Source organism: Delphinus delphis, chromosome 17 (genome assembly GCF_949987515.2).
Source record: "Delphinus delphis chromosome 17, mDelDel1.2, whole genome shotgun sequence".
Classification (NCBI taxonomy): Eukaryota; Metazoa; Chordata; class Mammalia; order Artiodactyla; family Delphinidae; genus Delphinus; species Delphinus delphis.
Window position 1 is genome coordinate 11,493,188 of NC_082699.1, and position 21,059 is coordinate 11,514,246.

The window sequence follows — 21,059 nt, forward strand, 5'->3', positions numbered from 1 at the left end:
TGTGAATGTTGGTGTGATTCATGTTGTCCCAGAGGTCTCTTAAACTGTCCTCATTTCTTTTCATTCTTTTTTCTTTATTCTGCTCTGCAGCAGTGATTTCTACCATTCTGTCTTCCAGCTCACTTATATGTTCTTCTCCCTCATTTATTCTGCTATTGATTTCTTCTAGTGTATTTGTGATTCCAGTTATTGTTCAATTGTTTGTTCTTTACATCTTCTAGCTCTTTGTTAAGCATTTCTTGTATCTTCTGAGTCCGTGCCTCCATTCTTTTTCCGAGATCTTGGATCATCTTTACTATCATTACTCTGAATTCTTTTCCAGGTATATTGCCTATCTGCACTTACCTTAGTTGTTCTTCTGGGGTTTTATCTTGTTCCTTTGTCTGGAACATATTCCTCTGCTGTCTCATTTTGTCAGTCTTTCTGTGTTTGCAGTCTCTGTTCTGCAGGCTGCAGGATAGTAGTTCCTCTTGCGTCTGGTGTCTGCCCCCTGGTGGGTGAGGCTGGTCTAGAGGCTTGTGCAGGCTTCCTGGCTGGAAGGACTGGTGCCTGCCCACTGGTGGGTTTGTCCCTCTCGTGGGTAGGGCCATGTCAAGGGGCGTGTTTAGATGTGGCTGTGGGCTCAGAAAGACTTAGGCAGCCTGTCTGCTGATGCGTGTGGTGTGTTTTCACCCTGTTGGTCGTTTGGTGTGAGGTGTCCCAGCACTGAAGCCTACAGGCTGTTGGATGGCCCAGGACTTGGTGTCAAAATGGCAGCCTCCAGGAGAGCTCACGCTAATGAGTACTCCCTGGTACCTCTGTCACCAGTGTCCTCGTCTCCACAGTGACCTACAGCCCTCCTCACCTCCCCAGGAGACCCTCTAAGACCAGCAGGTAGGTCTGGCCCAGGCTCCTCTGAAGTCACTGCTTTTTCCTTGGTTCTAGTGCACACAAGACCTTGTGTGTGCCCTCCAAGAGTAGGAGGCCGTCTTGTCTCCTCGCCTGTCTGGGGCCCACAGCGTGGTCGCAGTCACTGTCGTGCTGTAATGTGGCCTCGTTGTTTGGCCACAGACTGGCCTGCCTTCGACGCCCATCAGGCTGGAACGAAGCCCTGCCATTATTTTTTTAAAGTACTTTTTCAGCCTTGCCGTTTTACTCCTCTCCTTCTGGGACCCTGATGCCACAATTATTAGATTTTCTGTTGTAGCCACACAGGTCACCGAGACTCTGCTCATGTTTTCCCCTAGTTGGTTCATTTTTTGTTTTCCAGATTGGATAATTTCTGTTGTTCTGTCTCTGAGTTCACTGATTCTTCCCTCTGTCTTCTCCATTCTGCTTTTGTTCCTATCCGTTGTGTTATTTCAGTTATTTTACTTTTTGGTTCTAAAAGTTTTATTTGGTTCCCCACCCCCACCCCCTTTTTTTTTTTTTTTTTTGCTGAGACTATTATTTTCATTTGTTTCAAGAGTGCTGCTAAATGCTCATTGAAGCCTTTTTATTGTAGCTGCTTTAAAATCTGTCAGATAATTCAAACATCTCTTGTCATCTCAGAGTTGGCATCTACTGATTGTCGTTTTCCATTCAGTTTGTGTTCTTTTTGGGTCTTGGCATGAAGAGTGATTTTACTGAAATCTAGATATTTTGAGTATCTGAGACTTTGGATCTTGTTTCAGCTTTTTCTTTTAGCTGGCTTTCACTAACAGCAAGGGAGGAGTGTGTGCCATCTTGTTACTACCAGGTGCGAGCAGAGTCCAGGTTTCCCACTCGGCCTCCAGTCACCCCCAGGGCAGTGCTCCATTTTACTGCTGGGCATATTACTGCTGGGTGGTGGTGGGTGCCCCAACTCCCCACGAGGCCTCCTGGGGCACCATCCTAGCAGATAGGGGAGGCTGCTTCATTGATGCTGGATGGGGTGTAATTCTGCCCCCACACCCCACCCCAGATTGTCTCCACCGTCTTAAAGGGAGGTGAGTAAGTCCCTGCTTTCTCTGACACCATCTTGTAGGGTTTGAGGCATCTCATTACAGCCTAGAAAGGAGGGAAGTTAGCCTTGGTGGAGGTGGGGCCGCAGCATTTTCTGTGATGTTGGCTGGAGTAGAGCAGTTATTTTATATGTTATCTATTGTGGGAGGCTGCCCCTTTCTTGGTCCTTTGGCTAAGAGAGCAGGCTTTTGTTGAGACTTTTTCCCCTGCATCCATTGGCATTTCTGGGTTACCTGTTACTCCAGCGCCCAGTCTGGGATATATGAGGTAAAAGGAAACTCAAGGAACTCACTCCTAGGCTGAGGTTTTTTTTTTTTTTTTTTCTCTTTTGGATCCCAAGGTCCAACTCAGTCTGTCTTCTCTGCCTGTTTTATTTTTTTTTGGACTTTTTCTTGGTTTTTTTTTTTTTAACTTTATTTTTCTGCTGTATTGTCTTTCTTTTAAAAATTAATTATTTTTTGGCTGCGTTGGGTCTTCATTGCTGTGCGTGGGCTTTCTCTAGTTGCAGCAAGCAGGGGCTACTCTTTGTTGCAGTGCACGGGCTTCTCACTGCAGTGGCTTCTCTTGTTGTGGAGCATGGGCTCTAGGCATGCAGCCTCAGTAGTTGTGGCGCACGGGCTTAGTTGCTCTGTGGCGTGTGGGATCTTCCCAGACCAGGGCACGAACCCATGTCCCCTGCATTGGCAGGTGGATTCTTAATCACTGCACCAGCAGGGAAGCCCCTGCATTGGGTCTTTGTTGCTACATGCAGGCTTTCTCTAGTTGCAGCAAGTGGGGGCTACTCTTCGTTGCGGTGCATGGGCTGCTCATTGTGGTGGCTTCTCTTGTTGCAGAGCATGGGCTCTAGGTGTGTGAGCTTCAGTAGTTGTGGCACATGGGCCCTACAGCATGCAGGCTTCAGTAGTTGTGGCATGTGGGCTCGGTAGTTGTGGCTCACGGGCTCTAGAGCGCAGGCTCAGTAGTTGTGGTGCACGGGCTCAGTAGTTGTGGCATGTGGGCTTAGTTGCCCCGCAGCATGTGGGATCTTCCCAGACCAGGGATTGAACCCGTGTCCCCTGCATTGGCAGGCGGATTCTTAACCACCACACCACCGGGTAAGTCCGAAAGTCTTCTTACATTTGTTTTATATATGATGTCCAGAGATTATAGTTGTAGTTAGGAGGAAGAATAGTGAAAAGTTCATCTGCTCCATCTTCCTAGAAAAGTCTCTAAAGGGCTTTTAACACAAATGTCATGTTTGTACTTGATATGACATTATGGGGTAGCTATTATGGGGATTGTGATTATAGAGTAATTGAGTTGGCATAATGGATTTGGATGATGGATTTTGTCTATGATGTTGAAAGTAATTGGCTAAAGGATCTTTGAAAAGGTGCCTAGAAGCATTCTAGGTAAAGATAATCTGAACCTGAACAAAGTGAGAAGGAAACAAAGTGAGAAGTGTGCAATGCTCTGGAGGAGGAAGTCGACAGACAGGTGGGAAGTGGTCCCAGAGTTCCAAGGTTAATGACACGGCCCATGTGACTAGAGAGATTGGGCAGACTTTTTATTTTGCTGTGTGGTGCTGTATCACCTTTTGCATCAGTTGTGATTAACTGTGGATGTATATAATAAATCTAGATGGCTGGGAAAGGTACTCTGTGTTACGTTCCTGTGGCTGATATCCTGATAAACAGGCTGACACATCTGAGTCTCACCATCTTCCTAAGGACGGGAGCTTTGAGGAAGCTCTACTTGGTCAGTTTCACATACCAGATAAAGTGTGTTTTGTACAGATTGATGAGATAGCAGATTTACCATATCATGTATTTTAATCAATAGGACAAAATAGAAGGATGAGAGCTGATGGAATTTTACTTTGTCTTGACAATTATTTAATACTAGTACTCTTACCAGGCAGTTTGAGTCTTTTTTCATCTGTCATTTTGATATTAACTGCATTTCCATGGCAATATTTTATAGCTTAAATTTGTAACTTAACTCATAACTGTAACTTAAATCTTAAAAACATAATATGAAGTAGAGTACTTTCAAGATTTACGTATTGCCATTTGAGTGTTTCCCTGCCTGTCACATTTATATTTATATGAAAGCCAAAGCTATTCAATATATTTGTTTCTTATTTCCCCCTTGAAATTTGTTGACGGCATTTCTGTAACTGTTGGTTACAATGTTACGGTATTATCTCTCTGGGAAAGTGGCATACACATGAGTCCTTAATTGGTTATTGTACAATTGATTTTTTTTTTCAAATACACTGAACTTCAGTTTTCTCATCTCTAAATTGGAAGCACCAATACCTACTTTGAGAGGAGAATTTTGAAAGATACCATGAGAAAACTTATAGCACAGTGCCATGCACAAGTAAGTCCTCATTTTGTTTTCTGTTCTGTACACGTTTTTATTTCCCTTTGAATTAACAGAATGGCCCCAGGATTGGAAAGAAATCTTCATTTTTATAAGAAGCATTGAGATCCTTTGAAAGAATCAGTATAACTGAGAGTCTTGTCTCAGATAATTAACTTGTTCTCTTTCATAATAGTAGCCTATGGAGAATGTGTAGTCTTTGGACATAGACACAGCATGACATTTGCACTATGTGTGATGAAATTAAAGAGTATAATCTATGTGGCTTCTAGCAGACATCATAGGCATTGTCATCAAGTTTTGTGTTTAAAATAAATTTATTTTATTTATTTTTGGCCGTGTTGGGTCTTCGTTGCTGCACGCGGGCTTTCTCTAGTTGCGTCAAGTGGGGGCTGCTCTTCGTTCTGGTGTGCAGGCTTCTCACTGCAGTGGCTTCTCTTGTTGTGGAGCATGGGCTCTAGGCCCACGTGTTTCAGTAGTTGTGGCTCGTGGCTCTAGAGTGCAGACTCAGTAGTTGTGGTGCACTGGCTTAGTTGCTCCACGGCATGTGAGATCTTCCCAGACCAGGGCTCAAACGCGTGTCCCCTGCATTGGCAGCTGGATTCTTAACCACTGTGCCACCAGGGAAGCCCCTGTCATCAAGTTTTTGATTGCTTTTGGAGTCGAATATTTAAAAAAAATTTTATTTTTTTAATTGATGTATAGTTGATTTACAATGTGTTAATTTCTGCCGTATAGCGAAGTGATTCAGTTATACATACATTCTTTTTTACATTCTTTTCCATTATGGTTTGTCCCAGGATATTGAATATAGCTCCCTGTGCTATACCGTAGGACCCTGTTGTTTATCCATTCTATATATACCATTTTGTATCTGCTAACCCCAAATTCCCACTCCATCCCTTCCTCACCCCCTCTCCCCCTTGGCAACCACAAGTCTGATCTCTTGTGAGTCTGTTTCTGTTTCATAGATAGTTCATTTGTGTCATATTTTAGATTCCATGTATAAGTGATGTCATATGGTATTTGTCTTTCTCTTTCTGACATCACTTAGTATGATAACCTCTAGGTCCACCCATTTTGCAGCAAATGGCATTATTTCATTCTTTTTTTATGGCTGAGTAGTATTCCATTGTATATATATACCACATCTTTTTTATCCATTCATCTGTTGATGGGCATTTAGGCTGTTTCTATGGCTTGACTATTGTGAATAGTGCTGCTATGAACATAGGGGTGCGTGTATCTTTTTGAATTAGAGTTTTCTCTGGATATATGCCCAGGAGTGGCATTGCTGGATCATGTGTCAGCTCTATTTTTAGTTTTTTAAGGAACCTCCATACTGTTTTATGTAGTGGCTGCACCAATTTACATTCCCACCAACAGTGTAGGAGGATCCCCTTTTCTCCACACCCTCTCCAGCATTTATGTATGTATGTATTTATTTATTTTTGGCCATGTTGGGTGTTAGTTGCAGCACGTGGGCTTCTCTCTAGTTGTGGTGTGCGGGCTCCAGGGAGCATGGGCTATGTAGTTTGTGGCACACAGGCTCTCCCATTGAGGCGCACAAGCTCAGTAGTTGCGGCGCGTGGGCTTAGTTGCCCTGCAGCATGTGGGATCTTAGTTCCCTGACCAGGAATCAAACCCACGTCCCCTGCATTGGAAGGCGGATTCTTTACCACTGGACCACCAGGGAAGTCCCTCCAGCATTTGTTATTTGTAGACTTTTTAATGATGGCCATTCTGACTGATGTGAGGTGGTATCTCATTGTAGTTTTGATTTGCATTTCTTTAATAATAAGGGATGTTGAACATCTTTCCATGTGCCTGTTGACCCATCTGTATGTCATCTTTGGAGAAATGTCTATTTAGGTCTTCTGCCCATTTTTCATTTGGGTTGTGTTTTTGTTGTTGAGTTTTATGAGCTGTTCGTATATTTTGGAAACTAAACCCTTGTCGGTCCCATCATTTGCACATATTTTCTCCCTGGAGTAGAACATTATTTAAGGAATATTGAAATGTTTCAAGTTTAACTCCACTTTGTTCATTCTTTATTAATACGTGAATTTCTAATTGTATCTAATTCTTAATTCTTAGTGCCCACGTACATATCAAGCTGAGTATGTATTAAATAAGAATTTACAGGTTCGTAGGATTTGAAAGTATTTGAGGTAGCCCTTTTTCTTATACCAGAATGTTTGTAATCTAATGAATTAAGATGAATGTATTTACAAAAATCTGATATAAGAATAGTGAATAAAGTGAGACTGAAGGCTTTGACTAAAGATATCAAGTGTAAAATGAAATGTGCTGTTTTTTAAGGAGTGTCAGGGAAGAACCCCAACCTCACAGAGGATGACAGTAAGTAACAAGACTCCAAAGGAAATGACTCAGCAAGCAAGCAGGCTGGCTGGCCACAGCGCCATAGGTGCAAGTGTACACCAGGAGACACAAAGGATCAGGGCAAGACGGTTTCCTACTCACAGCACAGCAAACAGCAGGTGTTATTCATTCCCATTTTAATCTTAAGTATTTAACACTAGACATTAACTAATAATGCACATCAGTACAGTACTGCATTCAAGGAAGAAATGTGATTGCCACTAAATATCACTTACAGGAAGATCCAGCTTTTTTTTTTTTTTTTGCGGTACACGGGCGTCTCACTGCTGTGGCCTCTCCCCTTGCGGAGCACAGGCTCTGGACGCGCAGGCTCAGTGGCTGTGGCTCACGGGCCCAGCTGCTCCGCGGCATGCGGGATCCTCCCAGACCGGGGCATGAACCTGTGTCCCCTGCATCGGCAGGCAGACTGTCAACCACTGCGCCACCAGGGAAGCCCAAGATCCAGCTTTTAAATTACAAAACAAGAGACTTGTGTTGAACAGAATCTAGAATAGGCGATGAATCCCACTAGTCATCTGGGTCTGCAGCCTCATGACAGTCCTGACTATTCCCCACTATAGTCCTTTCATGGATTACTTCCCTCAGAATAATTTCCCTAGTCCAGTTGTCTTTATCTAGCTATTTGCTCACTTTGAAAAATATTGTTAGCTTTCTACCCAACTTTGTGCTTTCAGGGAACTACATTACGAGTTGTCCTCCCTTCTCCGCACCCTATTGACAGTAACATGTATTTCTGTACCTTTCTAAGCTATTCTCTCAACTAAAACAGTGAGGGAGACTCAATAAAAGTCATCCGGGGAATACCACCTTTCATAGGGCACTGGGCTCATTTAAAAGAATCTCAGATTTTGTTTTCATTAACTGTGAGGTAAGGGGAAAGGACCCAAGAGGTACATTGTATTTAATTGAGGATTTTCTTTAAAATAGTCAGTGGAGCTTAAAAAGCCCTTCGTGTCTGTGTATGTTGTACTTCAGAGTGGCCGCCCTTGATACTAACATTGAAAAGGTAAGCGAGCCAGACACTTCGTGTGGATGGTACTCTGAAGGGGAGCCTGCACCCTTGTGCCACAGGCACTTCAGAGCCAAATCAAACAAAAAGGGTAGAAGTCTCGCCAGCACAAGTCAGTATGCAGACCGTATTTTTTTTTAAACATCTTTATTGGAGTATAATTGCTTTACAATGGTGTGTTAGTTTCTGCTTTATAACAAAGTGAATCAGCTATACGTATACATATATCCCCATATCCCCTCCCTCTTGTGTCTCCCTCCCACCCTCCCTATCCGACCCCTCTAGGTGGTCACAAACCACCGAGCTGATCTCCCGGTGCTATGTGGCTGCTTCCCACTAGCTATCTGTTTTACGTTTGGTAGCGTACATATGTCCATGCCACTCTCTCACTTCATCCCAGCTTACCCTTCCCCCTCCCCGTATCCTCAAGTCCATTCTCTAGTAGGTCTGCGGCAGACAGTATTTTTAAGAAATGATCATACTTTGGCTGTTTGTCTTCTGCTTTTGGGACATCCATACTTGACGCCTCTTTTGTTCTTTTTGTTTTTATATTTGTTTACTTAAAATTTCTCTGAATTATACACAGATTTAGTGGAAAAGAGCATTTCTTAGTTTGGATTACTTTTGCCTCTATATTCTAGCTCTTTAATAGCCTTGTATTCCGAAGGATGGCAAAACAGATTGGTTCTGAGAACGAGTTATTTGTAGACTGCCTTATAAAACAGATGTCTGTGGGAAAAGGGTGTGTGTGTGTTTATAGTTTTAAAGGAAGGGACATGTATGAGAATTTTCATAAAACCTAAGCTTTTCCATATATAAGAATATTACAGAGCAACTCTTTTTCTTTATTTTTTTGCCTTTGGTTCTCAAGCTTCTGTAAATGTCAAATCTTTCTGTGTCTTTGAGAATGCATGATCATTTCAAGATTATTTTCCTTTTCCAGCTTCTAAAAATCCACATTTAAACTTCCACATTTCCTATAATTTGTTTGAACCCATAGCTGTCAACCCATAGCAGGGAAATGCAGAATCTATACCAAAGTTATAAAAATAGTATAGACATATAAAATATAGATGATCTGACACTGTCACTTAAATCGTTTTGCTAAAGGTCCTAAACTTTTTTCCTCTTACCCTGGCACACTGGTTTTCAAGATTAATGAGTGCTTATCCCTTAATTCTCAGTAGATGCAAAAACAAAAGGATAGAATTCATCTGGAGGAGTTATGGGGAGAGGTAGAAGCTTAATTCTTATTTTTCTTAAACAGTGTAGTTTGCTGTTAAGTATCGGTTAATTTCCTCTTACAGTGTATTTTGGCTGGAGGATATCTTAAAGAAAGGAAGCTGTTCAAACATGCCTTGTAGTTGATCTCTTAATCCAAATCGCCCTATTATCTCGTTCCAGTTCTGGGTATTGAAGTGTAAATGTTCATGGGATTAGACGATTGGCTTACTTGAGTGATAACATTTTAAAACAAACATAAAAGCATATAATACTTCTGGATCCTGTGATCTGGGAGGGTATACTCACTACTAAAGTGACTGAGTCCTTGAAAAAACAGTTATTATAACATCATTTTTTTGTTTAGTAGCACTAAAGATTCTGGCATTCAAAATATATCTTTAGGGCTTCCCTGGTGGCGCAGTGGTTGATAGTCTGCCTGCCGATGCAGGGGACACGGGTTCATGCCCCGGTCCGGGAAGATCCCACATGCCGCGGAGCGGCTGGGCCCGTGAGCCATGGCCGCTGAGCCTGCGCCTCCGGAGCCTGTGCTCCGCCACGGGAGAGGCCACAGTGGTGAGAAGCCCGTGTACCGCAAAAAAATAAAAAATAAATAAAATTTATCTTTATTTGCTGTTATAATATATAGTTTATGAAACCTCTGCACTCATACATAATATGAAAATAAACCATCATCCTTGCTTATGTTCCCAATAAAACATTCTCTTAGGTAAGTTCAGATAAACAAAGCAAAATCCAACTTTCATGGAAAATGGGAGACGGTAGGGGGTAGAGGTGCGTCTTTACCTCCAGGCTCTCATGCTTCTCTGCTCGGCTGCACTTCCATCCACTTGTCACCCTCCAGGTGCTCCACCCGGCTGCCTGTGGCAGGGCGCCTGTCCCCTGTCCTGAGAACTGTCTGCTTCTGATCCATCCCCTGCTCGAGACCCGCCGTCTCCGTTCCTACTAGTAGTCTTCCTCTTTTCTCCACTGTTGTTTCGAACAAGTGTGATACTTTAATTGTACATTTATTTGAGATTTCTATATTTTACCCAGATCTTTCCTCAGGACTAGAATTCTGTCTCTGCCAGTATCCTATCTACCAGTGGTTTCCTTAGTTCTTTCAAAACGTAATATTTTTAAAATAGTATTTTAAAACACTATTTTAAAATTAGTGTTTTAATGTTTTATTAGACAGTTGTCAAGAATATAGTTGAGGAACCATATTAAATATTTGACATTATACTGATTAAATAACTCTATGTAAATATCCCCCCCAAAAAACTTCATTCAGTAGACTAATTTCTGTCTTCTTGTAATTTAATGTGTTTATCATATAGAGACGTTTAACGAAATTATTTGACCTACCCTATGAAAGGTAAGTAGAAATCAAAATTCAGTGTTATATTAACAAAAAACCATAGTGATTTAAGAAAAAATTTAATGTCTTATTAAAATTACTTTCTTTATTGCAGGTTGATTAGAGCACATGCCCTAATCTGAACTTATATAACATATAATCTTTCAAAGAACACATTAATGTATTTAATCAGAGCATTGGTATTGTTTCTTATAAAAGTTTTTACCTTTGTTTAATCGTCATGTACTTTTTTTAGACATTTCATCACCTGTTTCTTCCCCGTGTGGGGTAAGAAAGGAAATGGTAATTAAAGCTTTGCAAGCCCAATATATTTCCCTACCCCACAGATATTCTAAATTAAATAAAGTGAGTGAGGTTAGTATTATTAAAGTTGGTTGCTAGCTAGGTAATAACGAGGACATTTATTCTCCAAATATTTTTGTTTAATAATTAATACTACAGGTAAAAAACAATTTGCAAGCAGCCTCTGTGTATGACAGTTTAATTAACAGGGCATAATCAAAATTAGATATGAAGAAAAACAACTGAATTCAGTGCAAAATACCGAAAGCTAAAGGTCCAAGAATTCATTCATTCAGACACTAGGTAGAATGAATTATCATAGCTCTCAAGCAAAACTAAAATAGCAGTGTTCAGTTAAAGGAAAACTGAAATACAGTATAATGTTGGTGAATGTTGTAACAGTCAGTCTGAGTTTGACTACATCAAACAGAAGCCCAAAATAATGGTGATGGAAATTTTTCTCAAGTCAAAAACATCCAGAGTGGATAGTCTGAAGCTGACAGTGGCTCCACTGTGTCCTCAGGGACCAGCCAGGCTCTTTGCCATCCTTAGCTTTGGCTTTACTGTCAAGGTTAGCTTCTGTCCTTCAGCGACTCGCAAGGCTCTCAGAAGCAGGAAAAGTGGGTAGGGCTAGAGATGAAAGGACTTTCTTTCTTGTAGAGTTGAGTCATTGCCCTCTAAGCAGCCTTCTGAAGTGGCTCACCATCTTGTTAGACACAGCTCGGTCACATGACCACATGAGACTGTGAGGGAAACTGGCATATGTTAATTAACTTGATTGTGGTGATTATTTCAAAATGTATACACATTAACAAATCCTCATGCTGTACTATATGTATATATATGTGTGTGTGTATATATATACACACACACACAATATTTGTCAATTATTCCACAATAAAGCTGGATGAAGAAAAAAGAAAAGGGCTTAGAGGCTGGAAAAACCTAACTGTAGAAAATAGGAGGAAATGGATAAATATATAAATTGACAGTTGAAATCTGAATTTTATTCTCAACCTACGAAGCAGTGCATATTAGAAAACCTTTCTTTACGCTCAAGTGAAAATGAGACCATCTGTATAATTACTGCATGGGTTCAATTATAATTACTTTTTCCCCCTTTTCAGTTTCTTATGCTGTAATTTGGCCCATATTGTTACAGTGTGTCTTGCAGTTCGGTGTATTCTATCACAAGTGGAAAACACGGACATCGAAATGCAGAAACCAAGACCCTGGGGAAGGGCTAATGGATTACTGATTTGATTTGATTGTCAAATATAACCAATAATTAGTTTACATATATTGATTGATTGATTGATTGATTGATTGTACGCGGGCCTCTCACTGTTGTGGCCTCTCCCATTGCGAAGCACAGACTCCGGACGCGCAGGCTCAGCGGCCATGGCTCACGGGCCCAGCCGCTCTGCGGCATGTGGGATCCTCCCAGACCAGGGCATGAACCCATGTCCCCTGCATCGGCAGGCGGACTCTCAACCACTGTGCCACCAGGGAAGCCCTAGTTTACCTTTTTTAAAAAAATATATTTATTTGATTGCACTGGGTCTTAGTTGTGGCTCTGGGCTCCTTAGTTGTGGCATGCGAACTCTTAGTTGCAGCATGCATGTGGGATCTAGTTCCCTGACCAGGGATCGAACCCGGGCCCCCTGCATTGGGAGCGTGGAGTCTTATCCACTGCACCACCAGCCAAGTCCCAGTTTACCATTTTTAACAGCATTAAAAGTTGCATCACCTTAGTTCAAACCACCAAAACAAAACATGAATTAGCAAAAACATCGTTGGAATCTGTGATTCCTCTGGATAGTGTTGGCTTGTGCATATAACGCAGAGATAAAGATTAAGAAGAATGATGCCAACAAGAAACCTGGCGTGGTGTGTATCTACATCAGGTTGATAAGTGCTTTGTTGTTTTGAAACTTACAGCAGGGGTTTTATGTAAGGTCAGCCTGAAAAGTGGTTCTCAGATGTTATGTTCTGCTGTGTTCTGATTGACTTTGAAATGATGATTTTTTACATTCTCTAACAAAGCCTGTGTGACAGCCAACCTTCTGTCTTCCTTGCAGGACAGAGATCCGGAAAAGGCATCCCCTCCAGGATGATCTTCCTTTCTTCGAGAAGCCCCTAGGCCGGCAGTTTTCCTTACCAAACCTGTCTCCGGAAGAGCCTCCACTGCAGACCATGACACTGGCCAATGAGGAAGCACTGCAGAAGATCTGTGCCCTCGAAAGTGAGCTTGCTGCCCTCAGAGCTCAGATTGCCAAAATTGTGACCCTCCAGGAACAGCAAAACCTCGGTGCAGGTCTGCAAGTCCTACATTTGTTTTAACCAGCAAACTGGAAATTAGGAGAATGCCACTAATTTTAAAAGAAAAAGGAAATGTATATATAGAAGTATAACTGAATCACTTTGCTGTACACCTGAAACTAACACAACATTGCAAATCAGCTATATTACAATGAAATTTAAAAGAAAAAAAAAAGTAACAGCCATTGGGCTTGTTGGAAAATCAGTCCTCTGCATTGTCCAGTACAGGACCCAGTCAAGGTTAAGTAGTTTTTGTTTGTTTTGAACAATCTTAATGCCGTCAGAGAGGATGATGAGTGTATTTTGAAAACACAAAATATACATACATTGGTAACAGTTGAATTGCTACTAGTGAATGCTGTGGTAAACTTAGTTTCTGTGATAATGGCACCATTCCATCAGACAGGAGGTAATCGCAAAAAACAACCCTGACAGGGTTGAGTGCTGTTTACTGACCTACATGTCCTGAGGCAAGTACTTGGCCTTTCTACCTCCCTTTCCTGCTCTAAAATGGGGATAGTAGTTACCTGTGGTAGGGAGTAAACGTGGAGATTATATACGATACCTTCAGCACATAGTAGATATTCAGTAGTCATTTTTCTCCCTCTTGCCCAGAGTGGAAACTGAATTCAGGTCCTTTGACTCCTGGACTACTACTGTTGCTTTTATTTGTGTGGCACTGTCACTCTGGAGAAGAAACTATAGCCTTGAAATCCTAGCCCATTAACCTGTTGGTAGGTAGTGGTTGTTTTTCCAAGTGTTGTTCCCTGAGTCCTGGCGAGACTCAGCATAAGCCAACTCTAAAGGTTAAAGGATAGGACAGTTATTCTGCCTCTGAGCCACTTTGCTTGTGGTCCTAGAGTTTAATGTAACCCCACATGGAAACCTCATCCAACCTGGGTCAGGCCAAGATGGGCAGAGGGTGAGTGCACTCCCCACACCTGGTGTTACTTAAGTGAAATTTGCACGTAACAAAGTCCTGCCCTTTTCTGTTTAACCTAAGAATTACATTTCTCTTTTGCTTTACCTCCCTCTTCTGGCAGACTAGAAAACTACTGTAAATTGTGAGATAATTTGGGGCTTTATGTTAGACTTCTATTTACAATCCATATCCCTTGGGTAAAACTCGTGTGCATCGAGTTCCCCCTAATTAATATAGTTCACCCCCAAAACAACTCTGTAATTTCCAATTATGCAGAAAGATGAATTTTTAGGTCCTTATTTTAGAACCACTTTAACTCTTGGTTACTTCTTGTTTTGGAAATTAACTATAACTTTTTTTTTCCTGCCAGAAATTTGTTCAACAATAAATCTAAAACTTTAAACACACTTTGGTCAATGCACATTCTAGTTAATGCTCAATTAAATCTTCTATGTAAATATACTTAAAAAGAACCACGGAGTATCAAATGGTTTTTTCAAATACTTAACTCTAGTACTAAATTGTCAAACTGTATATACTGAAGATAGTTATGTGTGCAGTACAGATGCTCTGTTTCATCTAAAAGTAGCTACACACTTGGCAGCAGTCAGACTTGAACATTGGAGATCACAAAAGCGCCCTGTTAAGTTAAATGGAATGTTTCCATCTGGAGAGTTTGGGATTAAATGATACAGTGACTGAGATGCAGGCATTTAGATTCCAACCAAGTAACTGAAACTTCCTTTCTACTTATGTAACTTTGATTCTTTTTAAGGATACTGTTTTCAGATATAAAGTCCTTAACATAATGTTGCTTTAAAAATAGATTATTTGCCTATTACCAGCAGGATCAAAATGACTTTCCCTTGTTTCTGTAGGTGACTTAGAATCTACGGCATCCGTTGCCCCAGCGCCACCCTGTGTCCCACCAGCTCCCCCTCCGCCACCTCCCCTCCCTCCGTCAGGGCTCCACAAAAGCGCATCTGCTATTGATCTGATTAGAGATCGAAGAGAGAAAAACGCCTGTGCTGGAAAGACTTCAGTCAAGAGCAGTCCAAAGAAATCTGATATGCCAAATATGCTGGAGATCCTTAAAGACATGAACAGCGTGAAACTTCGGTCAGTAAAAAGGTGAGGATATATTTGCCTTCTTTCTCACTTCCCTTGATTTTTTTGCCTAAAACCAAGTACTAGGTTTCTTTTTTTTTTTTAATTTTGAATTTTATTAATTTTTTTCATACAGCAGGTTCTTATCCATTTTATACACATCAGTGAATACATGTCAGTCCCAATCTCCCAATTCATCACACCAGCCCCCCCCAACGCCAGTTTCCCCCCTTAGTGTCCATACATTTGTTCTCTACATCCATGTCTCAAATTCTGCTGTGCAAACTGCTTCATCTGCACCATTTTTCTTGGTTCCACATATATGCATTAATGTATATTTGTTTTTCTCTTTCTGACTTACTTCACTCTGTATGAAAGTCTCTAGATTCATCCATATCTCTACAAATGACTCAATTTCGTTCCTTTTTATGGCTGAGTAATATTCCATTCTATATATGTACCACACCTTCTTTATCCATTCGTCTGTCAGTGGGCATTTAGGTTGCTTCCACATCCTGGCTGTTGTAAATAGTGCTGCAATGAACACTGGGGTGCATGTGCCTTTTTGAATTATGGTTTTCTCTGGGTATATGCCCAGTAGTGGGATTGCTGGGTCCTATGGTAGTTGTATTTTTAGTTTTTTAAGGAACCTCCATACTGTTCTCCACAGTGGCTGTATCAATTTACATTCCCACCAACAGTGCAAGAGGGTTCCCTTTTCTCCACACCCTCTCCAGCATTTGCTGTTTGTAGATTTTCTGATGATGCCCATTCTAACAGGTGTGAGGTGATACCTCAGTGTAGTTTTGATTTGCATTTCTCTAATAATTAGTGATGTTAAGCAGCTTTTCACATGCTTCTTGGCCACCTGTATGTCTTCTTTGGAGAAATGTCTATTTAGGTCTTCTGCCCATTTTTGGATTGGGTGGTTTGTTTTTTTAATATTGAGCTGCATGAGCTGTTTATATATTTTGGAGATTAATCCTTTGTCCGTTGATTCGTTTGCAAATATTTTCTCCCATTCTTAGGGTTTACTTTTTGTCTTGTCTGTAGTTTCCTTAGGTCCCATTTGTTCATTTTTGTTTTTATTTCCATTACTCTAGGAGGAGGATCAAAGAAGATCTTGCTGTGATTTATGTCAAAGAGTGCTCTTCCTATGTTTTCCTCTAAGCGTTTTATAGTGTCCAGTCTTATATTTAGGTCTCTAATCCATTTTAGTTTATTTCTGTGTATGGTGTTAGGGAGTGTTCTAATTTCATTCTTTTACATGTAGCACCACTTATTGAAGAGACTGTCTTTTCTCCATTGTATATCCTTGCCTTCTTTGTCATAGATTAGTTGACCATAGGTGCGAGGGTTTATCTCTGGGCTTTGTATCTTGTTCCATTGATCTATATTTCTGTTTTTGTGCCAGTACCATATTGTCTTGATTACTGTAGCTTTGTAGTATAGTCTGAAGTCAGGGAGTCTGATTCCTCCAGCTCCGTTTTTTTCCCTCAAGACCACTATGGCTATTTGGGGTCTTTTGTGTCTCCATACAGATTTTAAGATTTTTTTGTTCTAGTTCTGTAAAAACATGCCATTGGTAATTTGATAAGGATTGCATTGAATCTGTAGAAGCTTTGGGTAGTATAGTCATTTTCACAGTATTCATTCTTCCAATCCAAGAACATGGTATATCTCTCCATCTTTTGGTATCATCTTTAATTTCTTTCATCAGTGTCTTATAGTTTTCTGCATACAGGTCTTTTGTCTCCCTAGGTATGTTTATTCCTAGGTATTTTATTCTTTTCGTTGCAATGGTAAACGGGAGTGTTTTTCCTTAATTTCTCTTTCAGGTTTTTCATCATTAGTGTATAGGAATGCAAGAGATTTCTGTGCATTAATTTTGTACCCTGCAGCTTTCCCAAATTCATTGATTAGCTCTGGTAGTTTTCTGGTGGCATCTTTAGGGTTCGCTATGTATAGTATCATGTCATCTGCAAACACTGACGGTTTTACTACTTCTTTTCCAATTTGTATTCCTTTTCTTTTTCTTCTCTGATTGCTGTGGCTAGGACTTCCAAAACGATGTTAAATAATAGTGGTGAGAGTTGACATCCTTGTCTTGTTCCTGATCTTAGAGGAAATGTTTTCAGTTTTTCACCATTGAGAACGATGTTTGCTGTGGGTTTGTCGTATACGGCCTTTATTATGTTGAGGTAGGTTCCCTCTTTGCCCACTTTCTGGAGAGTTTTTATCATAAATTGGTGTTGAATTTTGTCAGCAGCTTTTTCTGCATCTATTGAGATGATCATATGGTTTTTATTCTCCAATTTGTTAATATGGTGTATCACATTGATTTGCGTATACTGAAGAACCCTTGCATCCCTGGGATAAACCCCACTTGATCATGGTGTATGATCCTTTTAATGTGTTGTTGGATTCTGTTTGCTAGTATTTTGTTGAGGATTTTTGCATCTATATTCATCAGTGATATTGGTCTGTAATTTTCTTTTTTTTTTTTTTGCGGTACGCAGGCCTCTCACTGCTGTGGCCTCTCCCATCGTGGAGCACAGGCTCTGGACGTGCAGGCACAGAGGCCATGGCTCACAGGCCCAGCCGCTCTGCGGCACGCGGGATCCTCCCGAACGGGGGCACGAACCTGTGTCCCCCACTTCGGCCGGCGGACCCCCAACCACTGCGCCACCAGGGAAGCCCTGTAATTTTTTTTGTAGTATCTTTGTCTGGTTTTGGTATCAGGGTGATGGTGGCCTCATAGAATGAGTTTGGGAGTTCTGCAGTTTTTTGGAAGAGTTTGAGAAGGATGGGTGTTACCTCTTCTCTAAATCTTTGATACAATTCACCTGTGAAGCCATCTGGTCCGGGACTTTTGTTTGTTCGAAGATTTTTAATCACGGTTTCAATTTCATTACTTGTGATTGGTCTGTTCATATTTTCTGTTTCTTCCTGGTTCAGTCTTGGAAGGTTATACTTTTCTAAGAATTTGTCCATTTCTTCCAGGTTGTCCATTTTATTGGCATAGAGTTGCTTGTAGTAGTCTCTTAGGATGCTTTGTGTTTCTACAGTGTCTGTTTTAACTTCTTTTTCATTTCTAATTTTATTGATTTGAGTCCTCTCCCTCATTTTCTTGATGAGTCTGGCTAATGGTCTATCAATTTTATCTTCTCAAAGAACCAGCTTTTAGTTTTATTGATCTTTGCTATTGTTTTGTTTCTATTTCATTTATTTCTGCTCTGATCTTCATGATTTCTTTCCTTCTGCTAACTTTGGGTTTTGTTTGTTCTTCTTTCTCTAGTTCCTTTAAGTGTAAGGTTAGATTGTTTGAGATTTTTCTTGTTTCTTGAGGTAGGATTGTATTGCTATAAACTTCCCTCTTGGAACTGCTTTTGCTGCATCCCATAGCTTTTGGATCATCATGTTTTTTGTCATTTGTCTCTAGGTATTTTTTGATTTCTTCTTTGATTTCTTCAGTGATCTCTTGGTTATTTAGTAGCATACTGTTTAGCCTCCATGTGTTTGTGTTTTTTACGTTTTTTCCCCCTGTAATTGATTTCTAATCTCAGAGTGTTATGCTCAGAAAAATGCTTGATACGACGTCAGTTTTCTTAAATTTACTGAGGCTTGATGTGATCTATCCTGGAGAATATTCTGTGTGCACTTGAGAAGGAAGTGTAATCTGCTGCTTTTGGATGGAACGTCCTATAAATATCAATTAAATCTATCTGGTCTATTGTGTCATTTAAAGCTTGTGTTTCCTTATTAATTTTCTGTTTAGATGATCTGTCCATTGGTGTAAGTGAGGTGTTAAAGTCCCCTACTATTGTGTCACTGTTGATTTCCTCTTTTATAGCTGTTAGCAGTTGCCTTATGTATTGAGCTGTTCCTATGTTGGGTGCATATATACTTATAATTGTTACATCATCTTCTTGGATTGATCCTGTAATCATTATGTAGTGTCCTTCCTTGTCTCTTGTAACATTCTTTATTTTAAAAGTCTGTTTTATCTGATACGAGTTTTGCTACTCCAGCTTTTGATTTCCATTTGCATGGCATATGTTTTTCCATCCCCTCACTTTCTGTCTGTATCTCTGTAGGTCTGAAGTGGGTCTCCTGTAGACAGCATATATATGGGTCTTGTTTTTGTATGCATTCGGTGAGCCTGTGTCTTTTGGTTGAGCATTTAATCCAATCATGTTTAAGGTAATTATCGATATGTATGTTCCTATTACCATTTTCTTAATTGTTTTGGGTTTGTTTTTGTAGGTCCTTTTCTTCTCGTGTTCCACTTATAGAAGTTTCTTTAGCATTTGTTGTAGAGCTGGTTTGGTGGTGCTGAATTCTCTTAGCTTTTGCTTGTTTGTAAAGCTTTTGATTTCTCCCTCGAATCTGAATGAGATCCTTGCCAGGTAGAGTAATCTTGGTTGTAGGGTCTTCGCTTTCATCACTCTAAGTATATCATTCCACTCCCTTCTGGCTTGTAGAGTTTCTGCTGAGAAATCAGCTCTTAACCTTATGGGGGTTCCCTTGTATGTTATTTGTCGTTTTTCCCTTGCTGCTTTCAATACTTTGTCTTTATATTTTTGCCAATTTGATTACTATGTGTCTCGGTGTGTTTCTCCTTGGGTTTCTCCTGTATGGGACTCTGCGCTTCCTGGACATGGATGGCTATTTTCTTTCCCATGTTAGGGAAGTTTTCAACTATAACCTCTTCAAATATTTCTCGGGTCACTTCTCTATCCCTTCTCCTTCTGGGACCCCTATAATGCGAATGTTGTTGCGTTTAATGTTGTCCCTGAGGTCTCTGAGGCTGTCTTCATTTCTTTTAATTCTTTTTTCTTTATTCTGTTCCACAGCAGTGAATTCTACCATTCTGTCTTCCAGGTCACTTATCCGTTCTTCTGCCTCAGTTATTCTGCTATTGATTCCTTCTACTCTATTTTTCTTTTCAGTTATTGTATTGTTCATCTCTCTGTTTGTTCTTTAATTCTTCTAGGTGTTTGCTAAACATTTCTTGTGTCTTCTCAGTCTTTGCCTCCATTCTTTTCCCGAGGTCCTAGATCATCTTCACTATCATTATTCTGAAATCTTTTTCTGGAAGGTTGCCTATCTCCACTTCATTTAGTTGGTTTCTGGGGTTTTATCTTGTTCCTTCATCTGGTACATATCCCTCTGCCTTTTCATCTTGTCTCTTTCTGTGAATGTGGTTTTTGTTGCACAGGCTGCAGAATTGTAGTTCTTCTTGCTTATGCTGTCTGCCCTCTGGTGGGTGAGGCTATCTAAGAGACTTGTGCAAGTTTCCTGATGGGAGGGACTGGTGATGGGTAGAGCTGGCTGTAGCTCTGGTGGGCAGAGCTCAGTAAAAGTTTAATCCGCTTGTCTGCTGATGGGTGGGGCTGGGTTCCCTCCCTGCTGGTTGTTTGGCCTGAGGTCATCCAACACTGGAGCCTACCTGGGCTCTTTGGGCTAATGGTGGACTCTGGGAGGGCTCACACCAAGGAGTACTTCCCAGAACTTCTGCTGCCAGTGTCCTTGTCCCCATGGTGAGCCACAGCCACCGCCTGCCTCTGCAGGAGACCCTCCAGCACTAGCAGGTAGGTCTGCTTCTGTCTCCTATGGGGTCACTGCTCCTTCCCCTGGGTCCCGATGCACACACTACTTTGTGTGTGCCCTCCAAGAGTGGAGTCTCTGTTTCCCCCAGTCCTGTCGAAGTCCTGCAATCAAATCCCACTAGCCTTCAAAGTCTGATTCTCTAGGAATTCCTCCTCCTGTTGCCAGACCCCCGGGTTGGGAAGCCTGACGTGGGGCTCAGAACCTTCACTCCAGTGGGTGGACTGCTGTGGTATAAGTGTTCTGCAGTCTGTGAGTCACCCACCCAGCAGTTATGGGATTTGATTTTATTGTGATTGCGCCCCTCCTACTGTCTCATTGTGGCTTCTCCTTTGTCTTTGGATGTGGGCTGTCTTTTTTGGGGAGTTCCAGTGTCTTCCTGTCGATGGTTGTTCAGCAGTTAGTTGTGATTCTGGTGCTCTTGCAGGAGGGAGAGCACGTCCTACTGTGCCATCTTGAACCGATCTCCCAAG

General features: G+C 41.1%; 1 protein-coding gene across 2 annotated transcripts in view; it reads left to right on the forward strand.

Annotated features, from left to right (window-relative positions):
- Positions 1–21,059, forward strand: part of MTFR1 (mitochondrial fission regulator 1) — a 67,187-nt gene that overhangs the window by 43,078 nt on the left and 3,050 nt on the right. For both annotated transcript variants that reach the window (XM_059994710.1, XM_059994711.1), the window contains 2 exons: positions 12,707–12,942; positions 14,748–15,000. In XM_059994710.1, coding sequence (XP_059850693.1) covers positions 12,707–12,942; positions 14,748–15,000 — 489 coding nt within the window. The remainder of the gene's footprint in view (positions 1–12,706; positions 12,943–14,747; positions 15,001–21,059) is intronic.